The sequence below is a fragment of the Beta vulgaris genome, chromosome 8 (genome assembly GCF_026745355.1).
Source record: "Beta vulgaris subsp. vulgaris cultivar EL10 chromosome 8, EL10.2, whole genome shotgun sequence".
NCBI lineage: Eukaryota > Viridiplantae > Streptophyta > Magnoliopsida > Caryophyllales > Amaranthaceae > Beta > Beta vulgaris.
In genome coordinates, this window is record NC_079209.1 from 24,842,945 (window position 1) to 24,867,286 (window position 24,342).

Here is a 24,342-nt window from a genome sequence, read left to right on the forward strand (position 1 = left end):
CATGTCACTCAATATGGCTACAAAGATTATTGAAGGAACTCCAACTACCACAAATGGAGTCCACTAAGATTATGACCGATAATAAGTCAGCTCTTGCTTTCGCCAAAAATCCAGTTTTTTATGACCGAAGCAAACATATTGACACGAGGTTTCATTTCATACGACAATACATTGAATAGAAGGAAATTGAATTGAAGTTTGTAATAAAGTCGATGGACCAAATTGCTGATATCTTTACAAAGCCACTAAAGTTTGAAGACTTCATTCGAATGCAAAAATTAATCGGGATTGTGAGAAGGTCAAGTTTAAGGGGGAGTGTTAAAATTAGCAATTAAACTTGACAATACAATGCTTGATAGGGAGAAAATCAAGGAATGTCATTAATATGTTAAGAGAAGAATAAGGAGTAACATTCATTAATTAGTTTACAATACCCTTATATAAATGCATTATGTAATTCTTTTTGTAAGACACATATAAGAAATATAAGAGTTATTATTTAGTGCATTTTGTCTTCTTTTCTATATATTATTCTACCAAAATATTGTGTGTGTCCATCACGCTTCCAACACAGCACACCCACACCATATAACAAAGAAAAGACAAGACGAAAATGCGTAGTTGTTTGACGCATCTCATCCTAGTGGAAATGCAGCTGTTGAGAATAGATATCAATCTCGGCCATCCGGCTGTTGGTTTACTCTCAGCAGCTTCGGACATTCTTTGATGTCAAATGTTGGCAAATCCTCAAGAAGTTCGGGAATGTCTTTCAGTTTTGGGCAACAATGAATCTGAATTTGTTGTAAGTTAGAGAGGCTCGCAAGTGATTCAGGGAGTTGTGTCAAATGAGGGCAGTTTCGAATGGCAAGTTGACGAAGTTGGCTGAGATTTCCCATTGATTCTGGAAGGATTCTCCATTGATGAAGTGAAAATAGAGAGAGTTCCTCAAGACTTTCAAGAAAACAAAAGCCCTTTGGAAGTGACTCCAAGTTAGAAAAATTCATTATTCTTAAAGAGCGAAGTTCTTTGAGGTTTTGCCAAGCTCCTACATCTCGTGAACTGTCGCTACTCGAATCATTAGGGTCAGCATCTTGCTTCATGTACTCCCAGTTTAACGCCTCGCAATGCTTGATTTCTAATTCTTGGAGTAGCTTAACATGCTTCAATGCACTCGAAATGTCTACCAATTTGCCACATTCATGAACTTTAAGTCTTTGAAGTTGTTGAAGAATAACATTATCTGCCACCAAATTTGTCAACTGTCTGCATTGCCTGATAATCAAGGACTCGAGGCCAGCTTTAATCGAGAAATTATCTAGTCCATCAACTGCGACAAGTGTCAGATTTTTCAATGTGCTTTCTGTTGAAGATGATGACGTGATATTTTCCAGCAGTGTCGCATTGACGTCATGCACCTCTAGTAACTCAAGCACTTGCATTTGAGGCATTGACATCAATGTTGGACAACCACTTACTCTGAGTTCGAGAAGAGTAGGAAAGATTTGCTGCTTATGATCATTTTCAGGTGACCATCTCCTCAAATTCGGCAAATTAGCTAACATAAGATACTCCAATGAGGGGAAATAATGATCTGCCATACAAGAAGTTTTATTGTTCACAGAACGATCTTCTATGTACTGCAGGGCACTGAGGTCCCAAAGCTGAAGAGACCGAAGATGAGACAATGAACTTAATGATGGCAAATTTTGGCATCTACTGCAATCCTCAATATGTAAATAAACAAGGCTACTGAGAATGGGAAAGGCGTTCATCAGTTGTTGCGGAAAATTCATTCCTTTCCAACGGCAAACTGATAGGCTTTTGATGGTGGGAGGGGGCTCCAAGCATGTAAACTCATCAGCAGCTGCTTCATCATATGAGGATGACCATATCAGTGATATGTCAGTCAGGTGTGTGTCTTTCAAAAGTCCCGAAGTATCTATTATTTCATCTTTTACATACTTCTTTTTGTAACGGATTTTGAGCTTACCAACCAGACTACTTAACTGAGTCAATGTATCTAATGTATTGTTTTCTCCCACTATAAATACATCTAATGTTTGGAGAGATGTTAACTCCCCAAATTTAGGTGGCAAATCCAACAATCGATCTCCAGTATACAAGTGCCTCAAACCCACCAATTTGTTGAAGCCTCTTGGCAGTACTATCACATTAGACTGACGCAGATCCAATGTCTGCAACTCCTTCAGGTTAGTGATGCTCCGAGGAAGATATTCAGAGGAGACACCGAGTCGGAGGTACCTCAAGTCATTCAGCTCTCCCAACGAATCTGGAAGGTTTTCACAATCCACTGCTGCTAAATCCAGTACTCGTAACGACGATAAACTTGACAAGAGTTCATCAAGTTTTGGGACAGAGACGACAGTAGCAGATTTACAAGGCAGGAAAAGAAGGGACTTCAACTGCTTTGCATCAGGCAACCATGACGGTGCTTCCCATGGAGACTCTACAACAGGGAAGCTCAAATGTAAAACATTGGCCGTATGAGTTTCCCCTATATGGTCATCCACTAAACAAATCTCAGGTTTTGCCACAGATCGAAGGAACTCGTTCATTAAGGAGTCCATCTTGTAGCACACTTCAGCATTTTTGGCGTCAGATTTACTATCTTGAAAAAAATTCCCACTTTTCTGTAATTCCATAAAATATTCATCACCAACTGACTCTGGTGCAGTTCTTGTTAAGTACTCTTGAGCATGCCAAAGATGTATGAGATCTGCCTGACTAAACTCGTAATTCTCTGGAAACAAAGAACAATAAAGTATACATCGCTGAATGTTTGATGGTACTTCTTTGTAGCTTCCGAGGTTAAACTTTGACAGAAAAGCTTGTACCGAGTTATCTATATAACGAAGATTCTTCCAATCTTCTGTAGTACGAAGTAGGCTAGCAACGTTCTTCAGGAGGCGTGGAATACGAGCACAAATTTCATAAATTCTAAAACCATCTTCTGACTTACTACTATGCTTTTCTATTTCATCACCAAATGCTATGCCTTTAAACAAAGTCCAGGACTCATCCCCTGGTAAAGTACCCACTTCAAAAGGCGCACCTTCAACCACTGGCAAGGGTTCCAAGTTTTCAAGTCTGATCATATCATGTGCAATTAAAACTACTTTACTTCCGTCACTAACATTACTCAGCAACTCATTCAAAAACGCCCCATGATTACCCTGTGTTACACCATCTAATATAAGCAAATATTTTTTACCCGTCACAATAGTATTGAACGCCTCTCGAATCACAATATCAGAAGTTCTCTGTCGAAAAACTAGATCCAATAATTTACTTGGACCTCCATTGCTGTCGGTCATGCATACCCAATGTTTTATTGCAAAATACTCATGAACACGCCTGTCATGATACACTTGTCTCACTAAACTTGTTTTTCCTGTACCAGGCAGCCCGATGATTGGAATCACTGACAATTTACCTTTATTTGACTCTGTGAGCATCCTTACAATCTTATGCTTGTTGTCAATGTCTCTACTAATGACCTCTTCCTCAACAACTAAAGGCTTTTCAGAAAGCATCATACTGATCAATCGTAAATCTTCTACTGCATGCTTAGCGCCCCCTGTAGTTTGGTTTGATCCTTTGTGAAAGACCACCAAAAAAATCAGAAAAAGAACACAACAATAAGTAATCAGCATCTTTGATAAATTTACATATTCAGTAAAATTATGGACCTCATGAACAAGAATTCATAATGGATAGCTCAGTTAACTTCATGTTGGACTTGATTGCAAATTTAATTCAGATTAGTTCTACTTCAAGTCCATCAACCACAGGTTCAATCAATTAGGGATAAGATATTGTTGAGTTATGAAAGTTTGTGATGTTAGCAAACTTATGATGATTATGTTACAAACTTTTGTACTTAGTTCCATCTCCTACGTAACAAAAAAAACAAGTCATGGAGATTATTGAAGGATCTCAGGAAGAGATTCCTAGTGAGAAAAGAATGCGAGAGAAGGAGGAGAAATAATTATTAAAGAAAATGAAATCTGATACAGCTGACTTATAACTAACTTTTAACTAATTATCCTAATTAACTTTGCTAACAACTTTTCTAACCGAAATTACGAAGCGTGTAAGCCAAGCTATTAGTACTGAGCAGTGTGATCATGATCATCATGATCACCAATACCCCCCTCAAGCTTAGGGAGTGGATGATCAGAAGACATACCAAACTTGGACTTAAATTTAACATGATAAGGAGAAGGCAGTGCTTTAGTCCTTATATAAGCTACCTGTTCAGCAGTAGGGAGATAATGAATAGGGAGATAATGAAGCTCAATGGGACCATCTAGGACCTTCCCCTCTAGTAAAATGACTATATATCTCTACGTGCTTTGTTCTTTCATTGGAAGATAGGATTTTCCCTATATTAATGATACTTTGATTGTCAATTTAGCACAGTAGGCTGCAAATTAGTCAAACCTAACTCTTGAAGTAATCTGATAAACCACGTAGTTTTAGAGGTTATGGCTGCCTTTGCTCTATATTCAGCTTCACTAGAGCTTCTAGAGATGGTGGACTGCTTTTATGACTTCCAAAAGATTGGTGAATTTCTATTAGGAATATTATATATAGGAGTATAAAGGACTCCTCTTACTAGGTAACTATCTGATCTAGAAGATATCTTATTCCTAGTACTTACTAGAGATGTTCTTTACATAATATTTTCCATAGATAATAACATATCCTAAAGATATTATCATATCTTTAGGATACCGTAATATTCCTAATAATTTCCCAACAAGAGAGCATAGCTAGTAACAAATCTCCTTGTAGTAAGACAAGAAGCCTAGTCGAGTCAAAATATGTTTAGAGAGTGAGCTGAGTAGTTGCTTTGAGAAGAATGTCTTGTCCTTCAGTGTGAGAGATGTATCTTAGCCATGAGCAAGAGCATGGACATATGGCAAAATAGAATGATGCATGAACTAACTTAAAGTCTAGACAGCATAAGCAATATAAAGTCTTGTCCTATACTATGACAACAAAAAAAAACAACAACATCAATAAAGCCTTAGTCCCAAAAGAATTTATGGTCGGCTAACATGAATAATCATAGGAAATCGTCACTGTGATCAATGAAACAAGAAAAGAACGAGTAGCTAAAAAAAAAATTAAACAAGGAAGAGGGAGAAAGTGACATTAATCAAAGTAAAACAAGAAGAACTAATAAATTCAAATAAAAATAACATATGGGGTAAGAAAAGTAATGAAAAGTTAAAAAGAAAAATGTAAAGACTGATAATAAAATATATATTTGTAAGTATCATATAGAAAAGAGCCAAGAAAAGATGGACAAAGAAAAAATTAAGCTTCCCAACAAAGCAGCTGTCTATTTCATGCTCATGATAAGGATCACCAACATCTCGTAAGGAGCTTTAGAGTGCTAGGGAGAGGATTTTTAACCATTTTAGAGACATCTCTCTTGTAATCTTGCAGGATTTCCCTTCTTTTGTGTCGTAATGATTCCACTAGAAAGGTCACTCACTTCTATGCTAAGGAAGAAGTTGGGTAAACCAAGATCCTTGATGTTAAAGGTGGAGTGCAAGTGTTGCTTGAAATGGGTGATGCCAGCCTCATTAGAACCAGTGACAACGATATCATCGACATACAATGCAGTAATCAATAAGATCGCCACGACTTTTAATGAACAAGGAACGATCATTCTTGGAGTGTATAAAGCCTAAAAGTTGCGATTCTTCAGTTTACCTTACAAACCACTGTCTCAAGCTTGTTTTAACCCGTATAATGATTTCTTCCACCTACATACTAGCTGATCATGGTTAAAGACTTAGAAAGGTCCTCTAGAGCTTTCATATAGAATTCTCCAGTAAGCTTTCCATGAAGGAAAGCATTATTGATGTCTAGATCTTGCAACTTTCTTCCAGTTGTGATGAGCAGCCACATACAGCAAACACCTCACCGTGGCCATTTTGACAACTGGAAAAAAGGTTTCCAAATAATTTATGCCATACTTTTGTGTAAAACCTTTGGCAACTAGCCTGACCTTTGTCCTCTCAACTGATCCATCAATGTTAAGCTTCACCTTGTAAGCTCATCACTTGCACCCAATAGCCTTCTTGGATTTTGGAAGAGACAAGAACTCCCACGTTTTATTGGCAATTAAAGCATCTAACTCCATCGGCTTTGCTTCAGCTAACATGTTGTAAGGCTTCGATGTAGCTAGCAGGTTCATATATATGAGAAGTGCAGTTAAGGAGGACTTTTTGAAGGTTTGGTTAATTGTCTAGGTGAAGGGTTAGGAATTATAAGTGAAATGTGGGTTGTCTATGCATCGAAGGTTGTGTTGGGGGGGGGGGGGTTGACGTAATTGGAGAGGAGGTAAAAAGTGTGGTTGTGTGTCTGAAGATGTGGGTATGTCAACTAAAGTATAGAGAAAGCTAAGGGTCCAGGATTGCTAAAATCTGCATCCATATCAAAAGGAGTGTTAACTTGCAAGAAAATGGAAGATTTTAACTTGTTTGAATGAGTATCATAATGAAATGGCAAGTGCTCCTCACAAAAATGTATGTCTCTAGAAATAATGCTCTTGGGTTTTGGGTCAATTGTCTCGGGTCAATTCGATTTTGGGTCAATTGTCTTCGGTGTATATCAAATTTGAGGATGAAGTGAAAGCATTGATTTTGTTGTCTTCTTTACTCTTATCATGGGAAACTATGGTGACCACCATTAGAAACTCCTTCGGCAAAGAGAAGTTGAAGTATGATGATGTAAGGAACTTGATTTTGAGTGAGAGCAGTCGAAGGAGAGAGTCTGGTGAATCAATGGGTGGTACTTATAGTAGTGAAAGTAGGGGGATAAGGAATCGACAAAAGGGAAATGCAAGTCATGGAAGATCGAAGTCTAGGGGACATGGTAAATCGAATGGGGGAGCTCATGTGGTGTTTAGGGTTGTGGTGATGAAGGGCATTTGAAGAGAGATTGTGCAAAGAGAGTGAATGGAAAAGGGAAGAATAAGGTTCAAGAAAGTGATGATGAATAAGATGCATCAAACAACTTGATTCCGGAATACGATTCCGATGTTTTAGATGTTAAGCATGCATGATCCGGATGAGTTGTTTGGGTGTTCGGGATCATTTCTCACCATGCAAGGAGTTGTTTTGGAACTTCAAATCCGGAAAGCTTGGAGAAGTCTATCTTGCGGATGGCAAGGTAGTGCAAGTAATGGGGCAAGGTGATGTGAGTTTGATATTCACTCATGGTGGCTTGTTGGAGTTGAAAGATGTCAAGTACATCTCAAGGTTGAAGAAAAGCTTAATATTAGTGACCCAACTTGCTACATCGGGTCACAAGGTTGTGTTTGATGGTGGTTCTTGGAAGCTTGTCAAGGGCACTATGGTAATAGCTAGGGGAACAAGAAGTGGAACACTTTGCACCATTGGGAGCACAAGAAAGGGGCCTGGAATGGGGGTGGGAATTTCATGTAAGGTGTCGTTCGGTCAGAAACCTATCGATAGTGGGCCAAGAGATAAGAATCGTGGTGAAGCGGTATCCCGTTGGCAAATTGACCGGTAAACGCACAAGGTGGAGGGCGGCACACAAGCATGTTGTGCTAGAAATCCTAAGTGGAGAAAAGGGTGTTTTATTCGGGTGGGAGCAAGGTGAGTTTGCTTTTAGAACAATGAGAAGCTTATTTGGCTTAGGTGGTAATTTGCTTTATTAAAGTTGGATGATACTTCAATGTGCTTCTTTGGTTGGAGAGGAAGTGGTTATCTTCCTTAGTTGTATAGGAAGGGATCTTCATTGGTTGTGCTTGTCTCTTGGGTGATCCGACCTCCGGGGTAGGAGGGTGTGTAGGTTCATGGAGTGATGGTGCAATGATTTGGAGGTGTTGAGAATCAAAGTCGGTGTAGACCTTGATATCTTTGTATTGGAGTTGATGCAAACTTCAATGTCTTTTCCTTGGTGTAGAGGAGATGAGTTTTATCATGGTGATGCTTAGTCTAGGTGGGATCATGGTGATAATGCTCGGGTTTCATCTAGGTGGGAGCATGACCATGATGGGTTTGATGTGATGTTGGATCGGAGTTGGTTGAAACCTTGTTGTTGTTGTTTTCCTTTGGTGAAAGGAAGTGGGATGGGTTATGGCCAATGTATGGAGAGATGATGGTGATGGTCATGGGTATTTATGGTAGGATGTTCTCTTGCTTAACCCGATCTCCAGGTGGGAGATTGTTGGGTTTAGCTGGAGATGGTGAAGCAAGGGCAAGCTCGAAGAAGACGAGCGAAGACGAGCCTTCTCCAAGCTCGGGCGGACAACTCAAGGTGGGCTCGGGCATGCAATTGAGCTCCTGGCAGGGAGCTTGGTCTTCGGCTTCCCTAGGCGGGCAAGCAGTGGGCCAGGGTGGGCCAGTGAGCTTGGGCGGGTTGTTTTGGCATCGGGGCGAGCCTTGCATGGCTGGTTGGTTCTACCTCGAAGGCAGAATGTTGCTTCCATATTGAGCCCGGGCGGGCGATTCTTTGGTCCCACCTAGGCAACCTATTCTGCACGTATTTTGTACGATTTAAGTTTCAATATTGGCCGTTGAATTGCTTTTATTCTTTGTAGTATAAATACCCTATTTTTTCTGGTTTTAGAGAGGGTAACACACATATCTCAAAGTTCAAACTTGGAGCCTAATCTTTTCTAGGGTTTTAGGAGAGAGAGTGAGTTTGTGAGAGATTGTATGTTCACCATTGATTCTCCATTGATTCAATAGTGCAAGTTTGTGGGTTTTTCTCCCGAAACTCGGGTTTTTCACGTTAATTTTGGTGTGTTCTTTCTTATTTTTTTTCCTCTTTGTACTACTTGGTTCTTATTTCAATTTCATGTTTCTTCTTGGTTATTGTTGATTATTGCACAAACTAGTTAGCACTACTTGTTTCTCAATTTCAACAGAACATCAGTTCAAATGAAGTAGAGAGAAAACACATAGTAGTTGTCATTTCTACAATTTATTAACTAGAGAAGAGGTGATTTAAATCACCATTTAAGTTGCTTGTATGTTGTTTTTGTTGTCTCTTGAGGTGAAGTTCGTAACCTAAACTATATAAATGTGAATTTATATTGCTTAACCTTCAAAGTACAATGACAAGGCACTAGGGAAAAAAAAGGAAGGGCTGCGCTTTTCCTAAAAGCACAGCCCTACTAGTGAAGGGCTGCGCTTTTCCTAAAAGCACTTCTGCTATGTAGGGTTGCGCTTTTGAAGAAAAGCGCAGCCCTTCTTAAAAAAAATTTTGAAATAAAAAATTCGCGGGCTTCAAATATTAAGCACGCTTCGTCAAATATATTATCCCTCATTCTCTCTCCTCTCTCACGTCCCTCCTCCCTTTTCCTCCTACTCTCACGTCCCTCCTCCCTTTCCTCCTTCTCCCTCATCCTCTCTTCTCTCTCAAAAACTCCCAGAAATGTTGCGACAAAAACCCTGAAATGATTTGCACTAATCATGCCGACAGAGTCCGATTGGCTATTGTGACATCTTTTCGGAAGCGGAACGGGCCAACGAGTCAAACTCACTGCTATGCTGTGATGTGTAGGCTTTTTAAGCCATCCGAGTTCGTTTAAGGCTCCAAATAGGCATTTTAAGTATTTCCGAATTTTTTTATTTCCTTAATTATGTATTAGGGTTTTGTTTTATGTATTTAAACATTATTAGGTTAATGATTGGAGGTAGTTCTTGTATTTTCAGATCTATAATTTCTTAATCTTTGTTTTGATTAATGTTCTTGTATTTTCAAATCTATAATTTCTTCTCTTCTGTATATTAGTTTTTGTTCCTTTTCGTTTCGTTCTTTTTTTGTTTTGGGTTTAGTTGCATTGTAGATATGTAATTTCTTCTCTTCTGTATATTTGGGTTTATTAGTTGCATTGTAGATCTATAATTTCTTCTCTTCTGGATTTGGATGGTTTCTTCTGTAATTTCTTCTCTTCTTTAAAGTTTAATGCAAATGTTAAAATTCAGAAAATGTGAGATTAATAGTAAAAAAATGTCGAAAAAAAAAACAAATTTTTTTTTTTTGGTGGGAAGGGCTGCGCTTTTTAGGTAAAAGTGCAGCCCTTCTAGCTTAGAAGGGATGCGCTTTTACCTAAAAAGCGCAGCCCTTCTAGCTTAGAAGGGATGCGCTTTTACCTAAAAAGCGTAGCCCTTCTAAGCTTGAAGGGCTGCGCTTTTACCTAAAAAGTGCAGCCCTTCCTTGTGAAGGGCTGCACTTGTCTAGCGCAGCCCTACTTAAAAAGTTAAGGGCTGCTATTGAAAGGGTTGCTGTCAAAAAGCGCATCCCTACAGGCCTTTTTCAGCGCAGCCCTTCTTCATTTTTCCACTAGTGAGGGCATAGATACGATGTTATTATTACGGAGTTGTGACTTGTGGGTGTGCATAAAGTACAGGTGGTGGATCTATAATTGAAGGAACTAGTGGTCGTACCATGTATCCTAAGGGGGAACTACTTGTGGCCTTTGCCAGGGGACCCTCTCTTGCCTTACCTGTTCTTATTCTGTATGGATATCTTGTCACGTATGACAACACTGGCTACGGATATTGATTAATTCCAAGGTATTTGGATCGTCGAGCGCCTGCTATCTCGCATCTTTTCTTTGCCGATGAGTCCATGTTCTTCTTTCAAGCGTCAGCACACTCTTCTCAAGCGATCTCAACGGTAATTAACAGATTCTGTACTATTTCAGGACAACTTCTAAATCTGCATGAATCATTTGTCAAATTTAGTAAGAATATCCCAGAGGACCAACAACATGAGTGTAAAGTCATTCTAAAAGTGGCCGCTGCTACATCTCTTAGCACATACCTAGGGACTCCAATCGACATTTAGGGCCCAAAAGTGCGTCTTTTTACTCCATTATTGAATACAATCTCTACGAAGCTTACATGATGGAACCACTCTAATATCTCTTAACCGGCAAAAATTATCATCATCAACACTATCCTCGTGGGGGTCATCACCCACCAGCTTTTTGTTTTCAAGATTCCTGAATGCCACTGTTATCGATAAAATCGAGAGCCTAATGACAATGTTCCTATGGAGAGATCATCAAGGTAAAGGAATTCACTGGGAAAAAAAAGGCATTAGTGCAATCCCCGAAGCGCTATGGAGGCTTAGGCATTCGTAATGTGGGTGTCTTCAACAGCGCTTTGCTGATGAAAAAGGCCTAGCGTATAAAGAATAATCCCCACCTCCTGCTAACACGACTTTATAATAGTGGTTGGTCCACAGAGCGAAAGAAGATTATCAACCCCCACCTTATCTCATGGGGGCGTAAAGGAATTTATGCAGCAGACCAGTTATTTGATCATTATAGCAGCTGAAAAGTAGGGAATGGGATTAACATACAAGTCGTGAACCACAAGTGGATGTCAGGGAGTCCTCCACTTTTTCGTGACAATGTCCCCCTAATTGAGGCCGGAAAATTAAAAGTTGCTCAACTTCTTCTCCTAGACCACCAGGGTTGGAATATGCGTACAATTCACCGTCTATTTGAACCTGCGAGTGCACGTCACATCAAAAGTATTGAACTCCCTTTCTCGTCGGCGATAAGTGACTTGCAATTTTGGTGTTTTACAAAATCAGGACAGTACTCTACCCAATCTGGGTACGACGTCTTGCTCCATCAGCAAAATGAAATCTATAGCATGACATCTCATTTTGATGCGGAATTTTTTCGAATATTGTAGAGATCGCACATCATGCCGAAATGGAAATTGTTCTTATGGAAACTGTGGCATAATGGATTAGCCACCTCAGATAACCTCTACAAGCGGGCTATTACCCAAAATAGCGAGTGTTCCATATGTTTAGCAGACACAGAAGACCTTCAGCATCTTTTTCATATGTGTCCTTTAGCTCACGAGACGTGGGAACAAAGTCAGCTACAACTAACTACAGGTTGGAATAACCGCTTGGATTTTAAAGATTGGCTTGGAAAATGGTTTCTACACTTCTTCAAAGCAGACAACCAACAAGGGGATAAATTGCCTACCTTTGTTGGCACTCTCTAGACTATCTGGAATTCAAGGAACAAACAGATTTTCAGACAACATCGACCGACAACTCAATCGATCGCAGTTCAACTCCAGGATAGCAGGCAACAACATACAATGTTCCAACAACAATACCGCATCCCAAATACAGCAGTTCAGGAGCCACAGTTACCTTCGGGATTTCAAGTAGTAAGTTTTGGTACTTCCGCCTCTAGCAGCGACGTTGTAGCATAACAATCCAAGGGTCATGGGCAGCATTAAATAATATGAGCGGAATGGCATGGCTGGCTGAAGCAACTGATCACACCATCCAACAACATTATGGCGGTTTTGGTTATGCTTCTTCACTCCTACAAACGCAAGCCATGACCTGTCCTAAAGCTATTCAATGGGCAGTTGAACATCAGCAGCCTCACATTCGCATTCTCACAGACTCCCACGTTCTAGTCCAAATGTTAAAGACGGAAACAACATCAAATATTCACATCTACTGGACTACGTCAAGGATTCGGGAACTGGCGGCCCAGGTAACTTCATGTCGAGTGATAAAGGTCTCGAGTGATCAGGTAAGTTCAGCCAAGCAGCTAGCTTGTTAGTGCCGTTGCCACCAAATGGACGCTGGATGAATCTTTTCCTGTATTGGTTTTCGTGTAGGTTGTTTTATTTATTTTTCCACGCTGGTTTGTTTCTTTTAGTCTATGTTTAATTTTTTATGCTATATTGATGTCAAAAAAAGGAAGGGGGGAGGGGGAACTACTATAGAATTTAGAAATAGGTTCTTAGCTTGCAATAGTGATGGCCACTGGTGCGGGCTGGGCGGGCCGGACCGTGGGCCGAAGCGGGCTGGGCTGAGATTTCATGGCCTAGGATCGGACCGTGAAATTCATGGGTTGGGTGGGCTGGTTCGCGGGCTGAAAAGTCTTGGCCCACACCGGTCTGTTACCGGTTTTCACGGTTCGAGAAGCGGTTCTGTCGGTTCGTGGGTCTAGTGGGTTGGACAGGGCTAGCAAGCTGGCATGAGATATTTTTTTTCAAAATTATTTAATCATTGAAATTATTCATTATTGTTATATAAAATCTTTAAAATGAATAAAAATATATACAATTATTAAAATTAATGAATAATTTCATTATTTTAAAATTTGATTGAATTATAATATATGCAATTTGATTAAAATATATACAATTTGATTAAAATATACACAATTTGGTTCAATAATAACTTGGACTGGGCTGGTCTGGTTCATGGTTGGGCTGGACCGGTTTCGTGGTCCGGGTTGGGCGGTTTTAGTAGCGGGCTCTAGTGGGCTAGGCTCAAGAAATCTGGCCCACGGCCCATCCACCAATTTCACGGTTCGAGCTGGGCTGGACCGGGCTTTTTGCAAGCCCGACCCACACGGCCCACGAGGTGGGCTAAGTTGATGGGTTGGATTGGCCCGCACTGTTGGCCATCTCTAGCTTGCAAGAACCTTAATTTCGTTTTATGGGTTATTGACTAGTGCGTGAAGTTGAACAATGAGGGGGTCTAGTTTACTATAGCATATGCCTACAGGAACACAAGCATGTTCAGTTAGATGAGTTTCTAAGGTACAAGCATGAGATCCTGAATCACGTTTCCTAGCTTTGTTTTCTTAGATCTACGTGTTTGAAATACGTCTGTATATTCTTTTTTGTGGAATTAATTACAGGTTCACTAAAATAAATCTAGTTCACATTTTTTAGTTTGTTTTATAAGAGAACGCCTACTTTTAAATTAAGGAAAAAGCTATATGCAGTCCTAAGGGTTGTATATAAGAAGTTAAAAATGGAAATAAGTTGCATTAATTGATCATTTATTGCATCGGTTGATGCAAAATTTTTTCATAAATTCACAACTTATTTCCATTTTAAATATTGTATTTATGTCTTATATGCAACCCTAAGGGCTGCATATAGCATAACCCTTAAATTAAAATAAACAATGATAATATAAGCTCAATATTAAAAATAAGATTAGTTCAATAGTGACTACGCTAATTTTTTTTTTCCAGTGACTAGTTTAATCCATTTAGTGACTAGGTCTAATTTTATAATTAAATTAGATCGCTTTTTTTTTAAAAAAAAATCACGTCTTTATCTTTCGGATTCAAAAACTTGAAAAGTAAAGGTGGAAAATAAATACTAATTTTGACCGCATCATACAATATCAATTTTTAAGTTTACTAATCAGTATAAATATATCTTTGGATTAGTCTCAAAAATGTATTTTTAAAATATTAACTTTTTTATAAGTTTACTAATCGATAATTAAAGATATTAACAATTAAAGTAGTATAATGGTATATGTGAAAGTTAACATGTTACATGAATTTAAAAATTGAGGAAGTTCAATCTCATGTATATCCTTCCTCTGTTTTATAAAAGATGAAACATACAGAAACTTGACAGTTTTTAAAAAAGGTAGATAGACGCTTAAAGATAGTCAGGAAAAAGCGTGCCCTTAATAAATGATAAAATGAGAATTTTTAATTCCAAGTCTAAAAGATATAGATGTGATTAACGACATTTTTTTTGCTTTCTTTTTAACCCCCATCACTTTTTGATTGTTCTAACTCATTTGTCATGATAATCTTAAGGTAAATTTGTCAAACACAATCTTTTAAAAGTTGAACTTTCAGAAAAAAAAAAACTTTTAAAGCATATTTTGGAAAAAGTCACAAAGTTAAATTTTTTTTTTTTGAAAGATGAAACCTATTTTCTTTTTCCGGTGTGATTTTTAAGATGCATAAGGATGATCCTTTTATCTTTCTTTAACCCATTGTTTCCATTAACTGTAGCACAAAATAATGCTTTAAAAGTTTTTTTTTCAGAATTAAACTTTTCAAAAATAATTCGCAAAGTTTCCTAATGTTAGTGAAGAGGACAGTGATATTGATGCTAAAGCTAAAGAGGTGCACCAAAAAAACTGATTATAATATGCCATGTAATATTGTAATACATTGTCCAAATTTCAACAGGCAAACCCATATTTAGACGACTCGCCAACAGTGGTGTGAATGAATTAGTTTCGATTTTTAATGAGTTTGTTGTATTATATTTGAAAAATGTTTGTGTAATTCTTAGGATTGTCAACTTGCCAATCCTATTAGACATATTAAAAATTAAAATATACTATTGATATGTATGTAATAAATGATGAGAAAAATGATATGAAAATAATATTTTAATGTACTTCTAACCAATAAAAATTTAATAATAAGAGAGTTGACAACCTCTAGAGTTACTCAACCAATTTTGTTTAGGGAGTGAATGTCATAACATGATCTTTTGCCCTCTTTTTTTTTTTTTTTTTTTTTTTTTTTTTGGTACCAAAAATGATCTATTTTGAGCTTTGAGGGACAAAAAGATAATGATCTATTCCCTCTGACCAACTGACCTTTTAGTTCTTATTAGTTACCCGTTTTAACTTCTAGCTAACACTATTTATATATATGACTTTGACTATTTCTTATGATTGTATATAGAGAAAAATATAGTCACGTGATATTTTATTAGATTCGTCTTGATGTGTATTTTCCGAATACCAACTTATTTGTAATTTATACTTAATGATAATTAAAGATATTCGTGGTTTGACAAATGTGCCCCAAATAAATGGGTAAATTTTTCTTTTTGAGGAGCTTAAACGGGTAAACTAATAACAACCAAAGGGAGTAATAAGTTTTAAAACTATAATCATGAGGGCCATTTATGGGGATGAATAGAATTTTATATTTCATAAATATTAGAAGTATCTATACTAATATATTAAAAGGCGTGCGTAAACCAGGAACGGTGCCACGTGGCGCTCTCCCTAGGGAGTTTTAGTTCATGAAATCCATGTATACTAAAAAAAAAATAAAAATTGTATAGTATAGGTTTTAATCCCATGACCTCAAGTTCATGTACTTAAGTTTTAACCTCTATACCAAATTGTATTTAGTCCTATCATATCAAAGTACAATATTAATAAATGAAAATTTTCTTACCCGGGGCATAGCCCAGGCCTAATAACTAGTGTGTTATTGAAAAGGTGATCTCAAACGTATTAAAAAGCAATTAAAACAATTCATAAGTTTAAGAAAATAAATTAAAAGTATGAAAATAAGACATTTAAATTAATTGGTTCAAAATGGATCTACACCAAAGTACGGATTAAAGTATTGTACGAGTTCCAAAAGGAATGCCATACCATAAAAACATTCAACATATAATGATCCACATTTTTATTTCAGAAAAAGACACAAAGACAAGGTTAAAGTGAAAAGTGTAAGTAATTTTAATAATCGTATGACGCCATTTGCCAAAGTTCATCATAAGAAAAATATAATGTGGCCTTAGTAATGGTAAAAAAACCATTTATTGTTAAAAAAACCATTTACTGTAAAAGATATATCAACCATACTATGTTAGAGGATAAGTCCAAAGTTTCATTGCTACCAATTACCAAAGCTTAATCCAAAAAAAAAAAATACAAGTTGTATATAAAAAAACAGGGAGCAAACATCTCTTAGTTAGTCTTACGCAACACACTCTACAAAATGTCTTGAAAAAACCGTTTACTAACACAAGCGTTAAGTCATTCTAACAAGTATTTTGACTAAAAATGCAATGAAAACGGGAAAGTGTTTATTGAAATCTTCAACTCAAAGGTATTAAAAAATTAATGAATAATAACTCACAAGTCGCAAGTACGTGTATTAAGAAAAGCAATAAAAAGTATTTAAAAAATTGTAATCAGGACAAGCATGGATGGAAAAGACTTAGAGGGAGGAGAAAATATATTCATATCTTTTTTTTTTTTTTTTTTTTTTGGACATCAGTAAAACGTACATTAATAAAAGAAAAGCAATTAAATACGTAGTAACGGTAGATGGCCCTTCCTGACATGTGTTGCTAGATCGTGAGCCTTTTGAACCTGGGGCCGAGAGACCTTGGTAATCCTACACCATACAAATTCCTGGGCAATCAAACGAATATCACGGAGTGTCCAAGTAATCGAAATGGGAGAAGCCAGTGGTTTTAATAAACTTCGGACGATAATTTCGGAATCCGTGTTCAGGGATATTTGTTGAAAACCTTGACCTTGTGCTCAAAGCAAGGCCTGAAGACATGCCTTAGCTTCTGTGAGGAGCGCAGAATCTGCATGAATACAAGATCCTTCTCCTGTCTGAATCTGATTATTAGCAATCTCAGCCACCCAAGCAATACCTGCCAAGGTCGACGTAGAAACCCACGACCCATCCACTTGAATTTGTAGTTGCGGAACCCCTCGAAAGGAGGAACCAAAATGTACCATAAGGAACCCTGGTGGTCCAGGACCTTCTTCGATCATTTGAGGAGAAAACATCGGCCTAGCCAGAAATGTTATATGTTGCTGTCTGACCTGTTGTGTAAGGACATGTAAACTATCTCCATCAGGCGTGACGTTATAAAAAACCAAATTATTCCTACACTGCCAAATCGTCCACAGTGTGGCAATGAAAACCGGAATACGATCCCCCAAATACCCATCCGTACGATAGAAATATAAAATCCACTCAAGAAGCCATTCTCTAAAGGGAACGTAACTAACTAAGTTCGAAATAATACCCAACTGACTGGTCCGCCATGCAGTAGTAGCTAGGGGGCACATTCTGAATAGATGTTGGCAGGTCTCGGATTCCATCGCACAACAAGGACAGTCACTCGGAACTGACAGCCCCCGAGCTGACAGATTAGCAATGTTGCTAAACTGTTATGCCAAAGTTTCCATAGAAAATCTTCCATTTAGGCATGATGCGCAAACCCCATAAAATCCGAAAAAATTTCGAATTTAGAGGAGGTGTCATGTTGCAGATGTCAATTTGTCGAGAGAGTAAATAGTAGCCAGACTTAGTGGTGTATTTACCCGAGGCTGTGTGAGGCCAATACGGAAAGTCACACTGAGTTGCCAGACTTGGCAATTCTAACCCTCGGATAGCCCCTATCGTTTCTGTAGTGAATAGGAAGTAATTCTGGGAATATTCCAAGCTTGCTGAAGAGGTAAAATGAGGGACCCAACAGTGACAGCAGCTGCTGTTCGCAGTGTTATCCGATCACGGAATATCGGTATTTGTCCATTGACCCATCGATTCTGACCAGCCCGTAGAGTTGAATTAGACCCAATTTTCCAAGCATAATTATCAGTAAGAATCCTTTCAGCCTTATTTAAACTCCGCGCGCCCCAAGAACTCTGTCCTTTTAAGGAATGTAACATAGAAATATGCAAAGTAGAATGTAGGGAATTTTGATGCAAAGACTTGGCTGACTAGTAAATTCGAATTCCGATGAATACGCCAAACTTTTTTCATCAGCAATGCTCGGTTATGATTCGTAACACTACGCAGTCCGAGTCCCCCAGCCCCTTTAGGCATATGCAGACAATCTTTCCGTCGCCAAGCTATTCCTTTCCCTGAAGGTTTGGCCCAAAAAAATCTCGATATCATGGCATCCACCTTGTTAGCAATGGTTGTTGGAAGCAAAAACACAGAGAGTATGTGAGCAATTGAAGCAATGAGAACCGAGTTGATCAGAATCAGTTTGCCAGCTTGTGATAAGGGGGTATGACCCCATGCAGTAATACGTTGTGAGATTTTATCCAGTAAATACGTGAAATGCTGAGTCTTTTTCCCCTGAATATCCACTGGTGTACCAAGATATGTTCCCAGAGAACTTGTAGCCTCCAATTTGAGAATACTTTTATACTCAGTGAGCAACCCTTGAGGAATATTAGGACTAAATTTCACATATGACTTGGTGAGACTTATCATTTGACCCGAAATCAAGCAGAAACGTGCGAGGATTCTTGAAACTTTCGTACAAGAAGCAGTAGTAGCCTTAAAGAAAAGAAGAGCATCATCAGCAAAAAAAAGATGGGAAATAGGAGGTGCATACCTGTGTGCTTTAATACCATCAAAGTGCCGAATATCTGTGGCTTGTGTTAACATACGGGACAAGATATCCATACAAAACAAAAACAAATATGGGGAAATAGGATCCCCCTGCCTTAGCCCACATTGAGGAGTGAAGGCCTCCGAAACCTGTCCATTGACTAGAATTCGATATGTGACAGTAGAGATGCATTGTTGAATCAATCGTAACCAATGTTCAGGAAACCCATATTGTTATGTAGTGTAAAACTAGCAATTTATATCACAACTCCCAAAGATGGGTTCTTAGAACTGGAGACTTGTGCAACAATGATTGGTCCAAATCCCGAAGCAAACTCCTGACCAGCAACCTGCACAAAAGGGACCCACCCTGGAGGTTTGGGTGGTATTTCCCCCTCCAAGCTAAAGTCAGATGTCAGGGATGTAAAGGAACTCTTAGAGAGAGAAAGTAGAGAGAGAGAGAGAAGAATTTATGACAGAGTAACAGTACTATGCTCTGAAAAACGTACCTTTCACCCTGAAATCAAGGACTATTTATACTGTTTGAAATGACTGCTGTGCCTTGATGTCACCCTAATTTGGGAGCATCTGATTGGCTAATCAAAGTTTTGGGACACGTGGCAGCTGTTAACTGGTCAGTACACCTCACTTTCATATAAAGGTGTAAATCAGACTTGCTGGGCCTAAGTACAGTTTTTGGGGCCAGAAGAAGGTCTTTTTAGTACGTTTCCAGAGAAACGTACTTTTAGGCCTGTCACCTTCAGGCCCTTTTGTACTTTTATTCCCCTGCATGTATGCCACTTGTAGGGCTCAGATGAGACCACGTGTCAGTACCAGAGCCGTTTATTTTTTAGGCTACAACATTTGCCCCTTAAAAGAGGGAGTTATTATCTTTTGGGCGCCAAGACGGTTAATCTTCCTCTTTTAACCGACCTGGAACTGCTCTTCTCTTTTTCAAAAAAGAGGCGCCATTTTGCCGGTCTCCACAGGTCAACTTCCTATGAACAACGGTTACTTTTACCGGATGAGGGGGTCATTTTCACCCCTCTATAAATATGTGCCTTAGTCGCTCCTGGAATCATTTTAACTTTGCTGAGAAATTTTCTAGAGAGAGAGACTCTGCAAATTTTTACTGAACTTTTTAGAGAGAAGAACAACCCCGTCCAAGCTCTTGCTATTGTGTTTTGCTCGTCCGAGGTTTCAAGTCATCTTCAACATTCGTCCGAATTTTCTTCTACAGGTATATTCTCAACTCTTTTCTTGATTGCACACATATTTTAAGAAAATGGATTCGTCCTCTTCCTCGAACAATTCCGGCCGCTCAGGGTTGGTGCTAACCCTAGAACAGAGGGCCTAACTTCCTCGGCATCTTCTAGAGTTGGTCCTATCTTGGCCGGGCATGCATTCTTTATCTTTAGCCATGGACGGCAAAGTCAGACGACCCAGTCTTTACCTGTGCAGGGTAATCTGGCGCGCGTCAAGCAAACGGCTCGCATCAGAAGAGGGGTAACCATGCCGGCCTCTAGCTCTGAAAGGGAGGAATCCACTGGGCGAATTCCGGCCGAAGGAGAACGAGAGACCCAAAGCGCTCGTCCTGCCTACCACACTCCTTCTCCGAACATGCCGAGGAGGAACCAGAATCAGGGGCTCTCCAGAAGCCAGCCCGTCCATACATAGGACGATCTCAGATGAGCCAAGGACGGCTAGCTCGTCTGACCCTGCTAGTGGCTCAGAGGAGCCATCAACCACTTCGTCTGAAATAAGACGACGGCTAGGTCCCCTTTCTGACCCTAGGTTCATCCTGGCCGACAACACATGGTTAGGACGATTAGGCTCGGACCTTAGTCCTTTTTCGGTGGCAATGCCCATGCCTGGCTACCATTTGTACTTCCCGGCCGAGAGGACACTATTTTAGTGCTCCTCCAGGCCATTTTGCAGTTTATCGGCTGGCATTAGATGCCGGCCTGCGCTTTCCCCTTCACCCTTTCATCAGCCAACTTCTCCAGTATTACGGCATAGGACATAACCAGCTTGCCCCTAACTCTTGGCAAAACATTCTTACCTTTCTGGCCGTCTGCAATTTAAAGGGAAAGGACCCTTCTCTGGCCGCTTTCACCCATATTCACTACGTCGCCAAGGTCCCTAGGACCATTGAAGGAAGCTGGCTGAGCGTGTGCAACCGTCAAGGATTCTTGACGTCTTGGGATAAGACTTCCAAGATGCACTCATGGAAGGGCGAGTTCCTATTTGTCCAGGCGCCCAGTAAAGCGGTGGCAAACCGTCTTCGGTATTTTAGCCGGACAACCACAAATACTGGACGGATGGCCTCATACTTGGAACTGGAGAGTAACTCTGCCGAAGAGATGGTGGAGTACTTCCGGGTTTCGGAGTATACTATGGAAGATGTTTCTTTCAAAGGTCCGTCCAATTGGATTCCTTTTAAGGAAATGTTTTATCATGACAACTTCCTGGTCGCTGCCGGCTTAAGGCAGGACGAGGACAGAGGTATATCAACTGAGAATCTTCCAAGTACAAATTTCTAGACTTAATTATCATTCGTCCAACATTTGTTTCTCTCTTTCAGATTCAGCCAGGAGCAAGCTCAGGAAGTCTTGGATAGGAGATATGAGCTCATCCAGATTCGCGGACACTCTATGGAAGGAGTACAGCAAGTCAGGTGCCGAAAAGAGGGCCGACACCTTGGTGAGCTTTGTATATGTATTCATATTTTTGTTTTTTTTTTTTTTTTTTTTTTTTTTTTTTTTTTTAGCCGGCCGGTCTGCTACTTTGGAGGGTAACCCGTCAAGATGGTGCCTGGACGACTTGTCTACCCATGGGGCAATTCGTCCAGAGAAACACAGGACGAGCTAACTTCCCAAGAAGCAACTCGGCTAGGTTGAATTCTTGACGGCTTGCCTCTTAGGAGGACAGTCCGTCTGGAGTAGCATAGGACGAGTTACTCATCTGAACAGCAACCCGTCCTGGTTGATATCTTGACGGTTTGCCTCTTCGAGGGGCAGTCCGTCTAGAATAGTGTTGGACGAGTTGCTTATTTGAGGATCAATTCGTCCTGATTGATATCTTGACGAGCATTCCACTCTTTTTCAGAAAAATGCCCCAACTTCAAAAGCTCTGGCCGAGAAAGCCGCTGCAAAGAAACGGCCAGCAGGCACCAGTGAAGCCCCTCCCTCAAAAAAGGCAAAGGGTTTACTGCTAAGAGGAAGAAGACCACTCGGCCGGTTCCCAAGGTCGTGATCGACCTTCCGGCCAAGGAGGAGACCAAAGAGGAGCCAGCTGAAGTTGACTCTCGAGCCCTGGTGGCCTATACTGGTCCGGCTGAGCAACCCGATTCTTCGCAACCTGACGAGGTTGTCATTCTGGACGACGCTGAACAATCTTCCAAGCCGGACGCGGCTGTGGACGGATCCGCCTTTTCTGGGCCAGTGGCCCAACTGGTAGGCCAGATGCCGGCCGCTTATAGAACGGCTTCCCGTTCTTCTGGTGAGTCCTACTATTCCAACGTAGTTAGAACACTACGGGTTGGCGGGCGTCCGATGAGTCCGTCCAACAAACAGACCGTGGTTATTCCCATCAGGTGTACTGACGAGTCTAACCTTTCAGATAAAGGGAAGGGTCCTGCTGTTGTCGGCTCCCCTAGCCTCTCTGACGATGAATCTTCTCCAGCCTTTGGAAAGATGTCGTCGTCTGATCGTGAGAAGCTCAAGACGGAGCTGTTCAAGTGCTTTCCCGAAACTTATATCAAGGGGTTAAGGGGAGCATCGTCTGGGCATGTAGGTACATGTCTCAGCTTGCTGCCGAGGTACATTCTTTCCTCTTCGGACGCTTATGTTTTTACTTGGTCTTCATTTACTTTTTTATTATCCGTCCTGACATGCCCTATCCTTTTATGTTTTCAGCTTTTTGCTCGCAGCATGATAACAGAAGACTGGGCGAAGGAGCTCAGAAAAGAGAATAAAAAGCTCGTCCATGATGTAACTGCGGCCGCCGACCATGCTCAGTTCGTCATTTCCGAGCAAGAGGTGTTGCACCAGCAAACCAAAGTTGCTTTGGAAAAAAGGTCGGCTGAGCTGGAATCTCAGATCAAAGTCTATCTCTTCGGTTGACGGAGATGATAGACGAACGGGCTTCGTTGGAACGTGTTCTGACGGACGAGAGGAATTCAGCCATGACTATGGCTGCCGATTTCTTCAAGGAAAACCTCGTCCTGAAGGTCAAAAACCAAGCCCTTCGAACTGAGGTTGCAGAGACAATTGCCGGCGCCAAAGAGGCTATGAACACCATCATAGATACCTCAAAAGAATGGGCGGTGAAGGCTTTTGAGATGATGGCCGAGGAGGAGGATATCCCCAGATATGCTCGTCGGCTGGAATTCCAAGAAGCCTGCATAAGGCCACCATAACTAAAGCAGAACCTCCCGTCTTTGAAGAATCCTCTGAGGATGAAGAGGGAGAGGACAATGCAGAGGCCCAGGACGAAGAGGACAACGATCCTCCTGCCGCCTAGTTCTTTTGTTGTTCTGGCTGTGAGCCACTTGTAACTTTTTCCCCTTTTGTACTTAGATGAATTTAGGTTGTAATCATCTTTTTATATTTATGGGAAGCTAACTTTTTCAATCTCTGTTGTTCTATGCTTTACTGTTTTGGACGCATTGTCTTACCAAGTACAAAAGTAGTTCGTCATAACATTTTGGCCGATTATACTTACAACTTCATCAATGTTCAAGTATAAAAGTAATTCGTCTTAATATTTGGCTGGTCTAATCAACTCTTTTGGCCGATTTCTTCTAGTACTATCATTAAAGCCAAGTATAGATAATCTCGTCAATCATTCTGATCTGACTCAGTAGCTCTTTTCTGGACGTTCATAACCAGATGCTCAAGCAAAGACTTGCTTTTACTTTTTGGATTTTAAGTATAAAAGTTTGCTCGGCCAGACCCTGTGGTGTCGTTCGTCTTTGGACAAAGACTTAGCATTTTATAAATTATGTCCCTATATGCCCCCCTTCTTGGACAAGAGTTTTTATAACTTTTCCCTGTTCAAGAAGGAGTTAAGAAGATAATTTTTAAACAACTAGGACGAGCGTTTTATGCCAGAAGCAACTCGTCCAGGCTAATATTCTGACGGGCTGCCTCTTTGGAGAGCAACTCGTCTGAATGATAGTTGGACGAACTGATTCTTCGGAAAACCTCGTCCATCTTTGTGAAATCATAAAATAACTTGTTCCTTTACTAAGGTTGTTATTTTGAAGTTTTGTGGCTTTTGGACGGACAGTAAGATCCTTTACTAAGGCGTCTTATTTCCAGCCGACCTTGTTCAGGAGATGTTTCTTTAAGAAAACAATCGGCCAAATCTGACATGTT

At 40.0% G+C, this 24,342-nt stretch overlaps 1 protein-coding gene across 1 annotated transcript in view; it reads right to left on the reverse strand.

Annotated features, from left to right (window-relative positions):
• Window positions 1-477: 477 nt before the first annotated feature.
• Window positions 478-24,342, reverse strand: part of LOC104884787 (disease resistance protein RGA2) — a 36,742-nt gene continuing 12,877 nt past the window's right edge. The window contains exon 2 of the mRNA XM_048634701.2: window positions 478-3,616. Coding sequence (XP_048490658.1) covers window positions 672-3,616 — 2,945 coding nt within the window. The 3' untranslated portion in view covers window positions 478-671. The remainder of the gene's footprint in view (window positions 3,617-24,342) is intronic.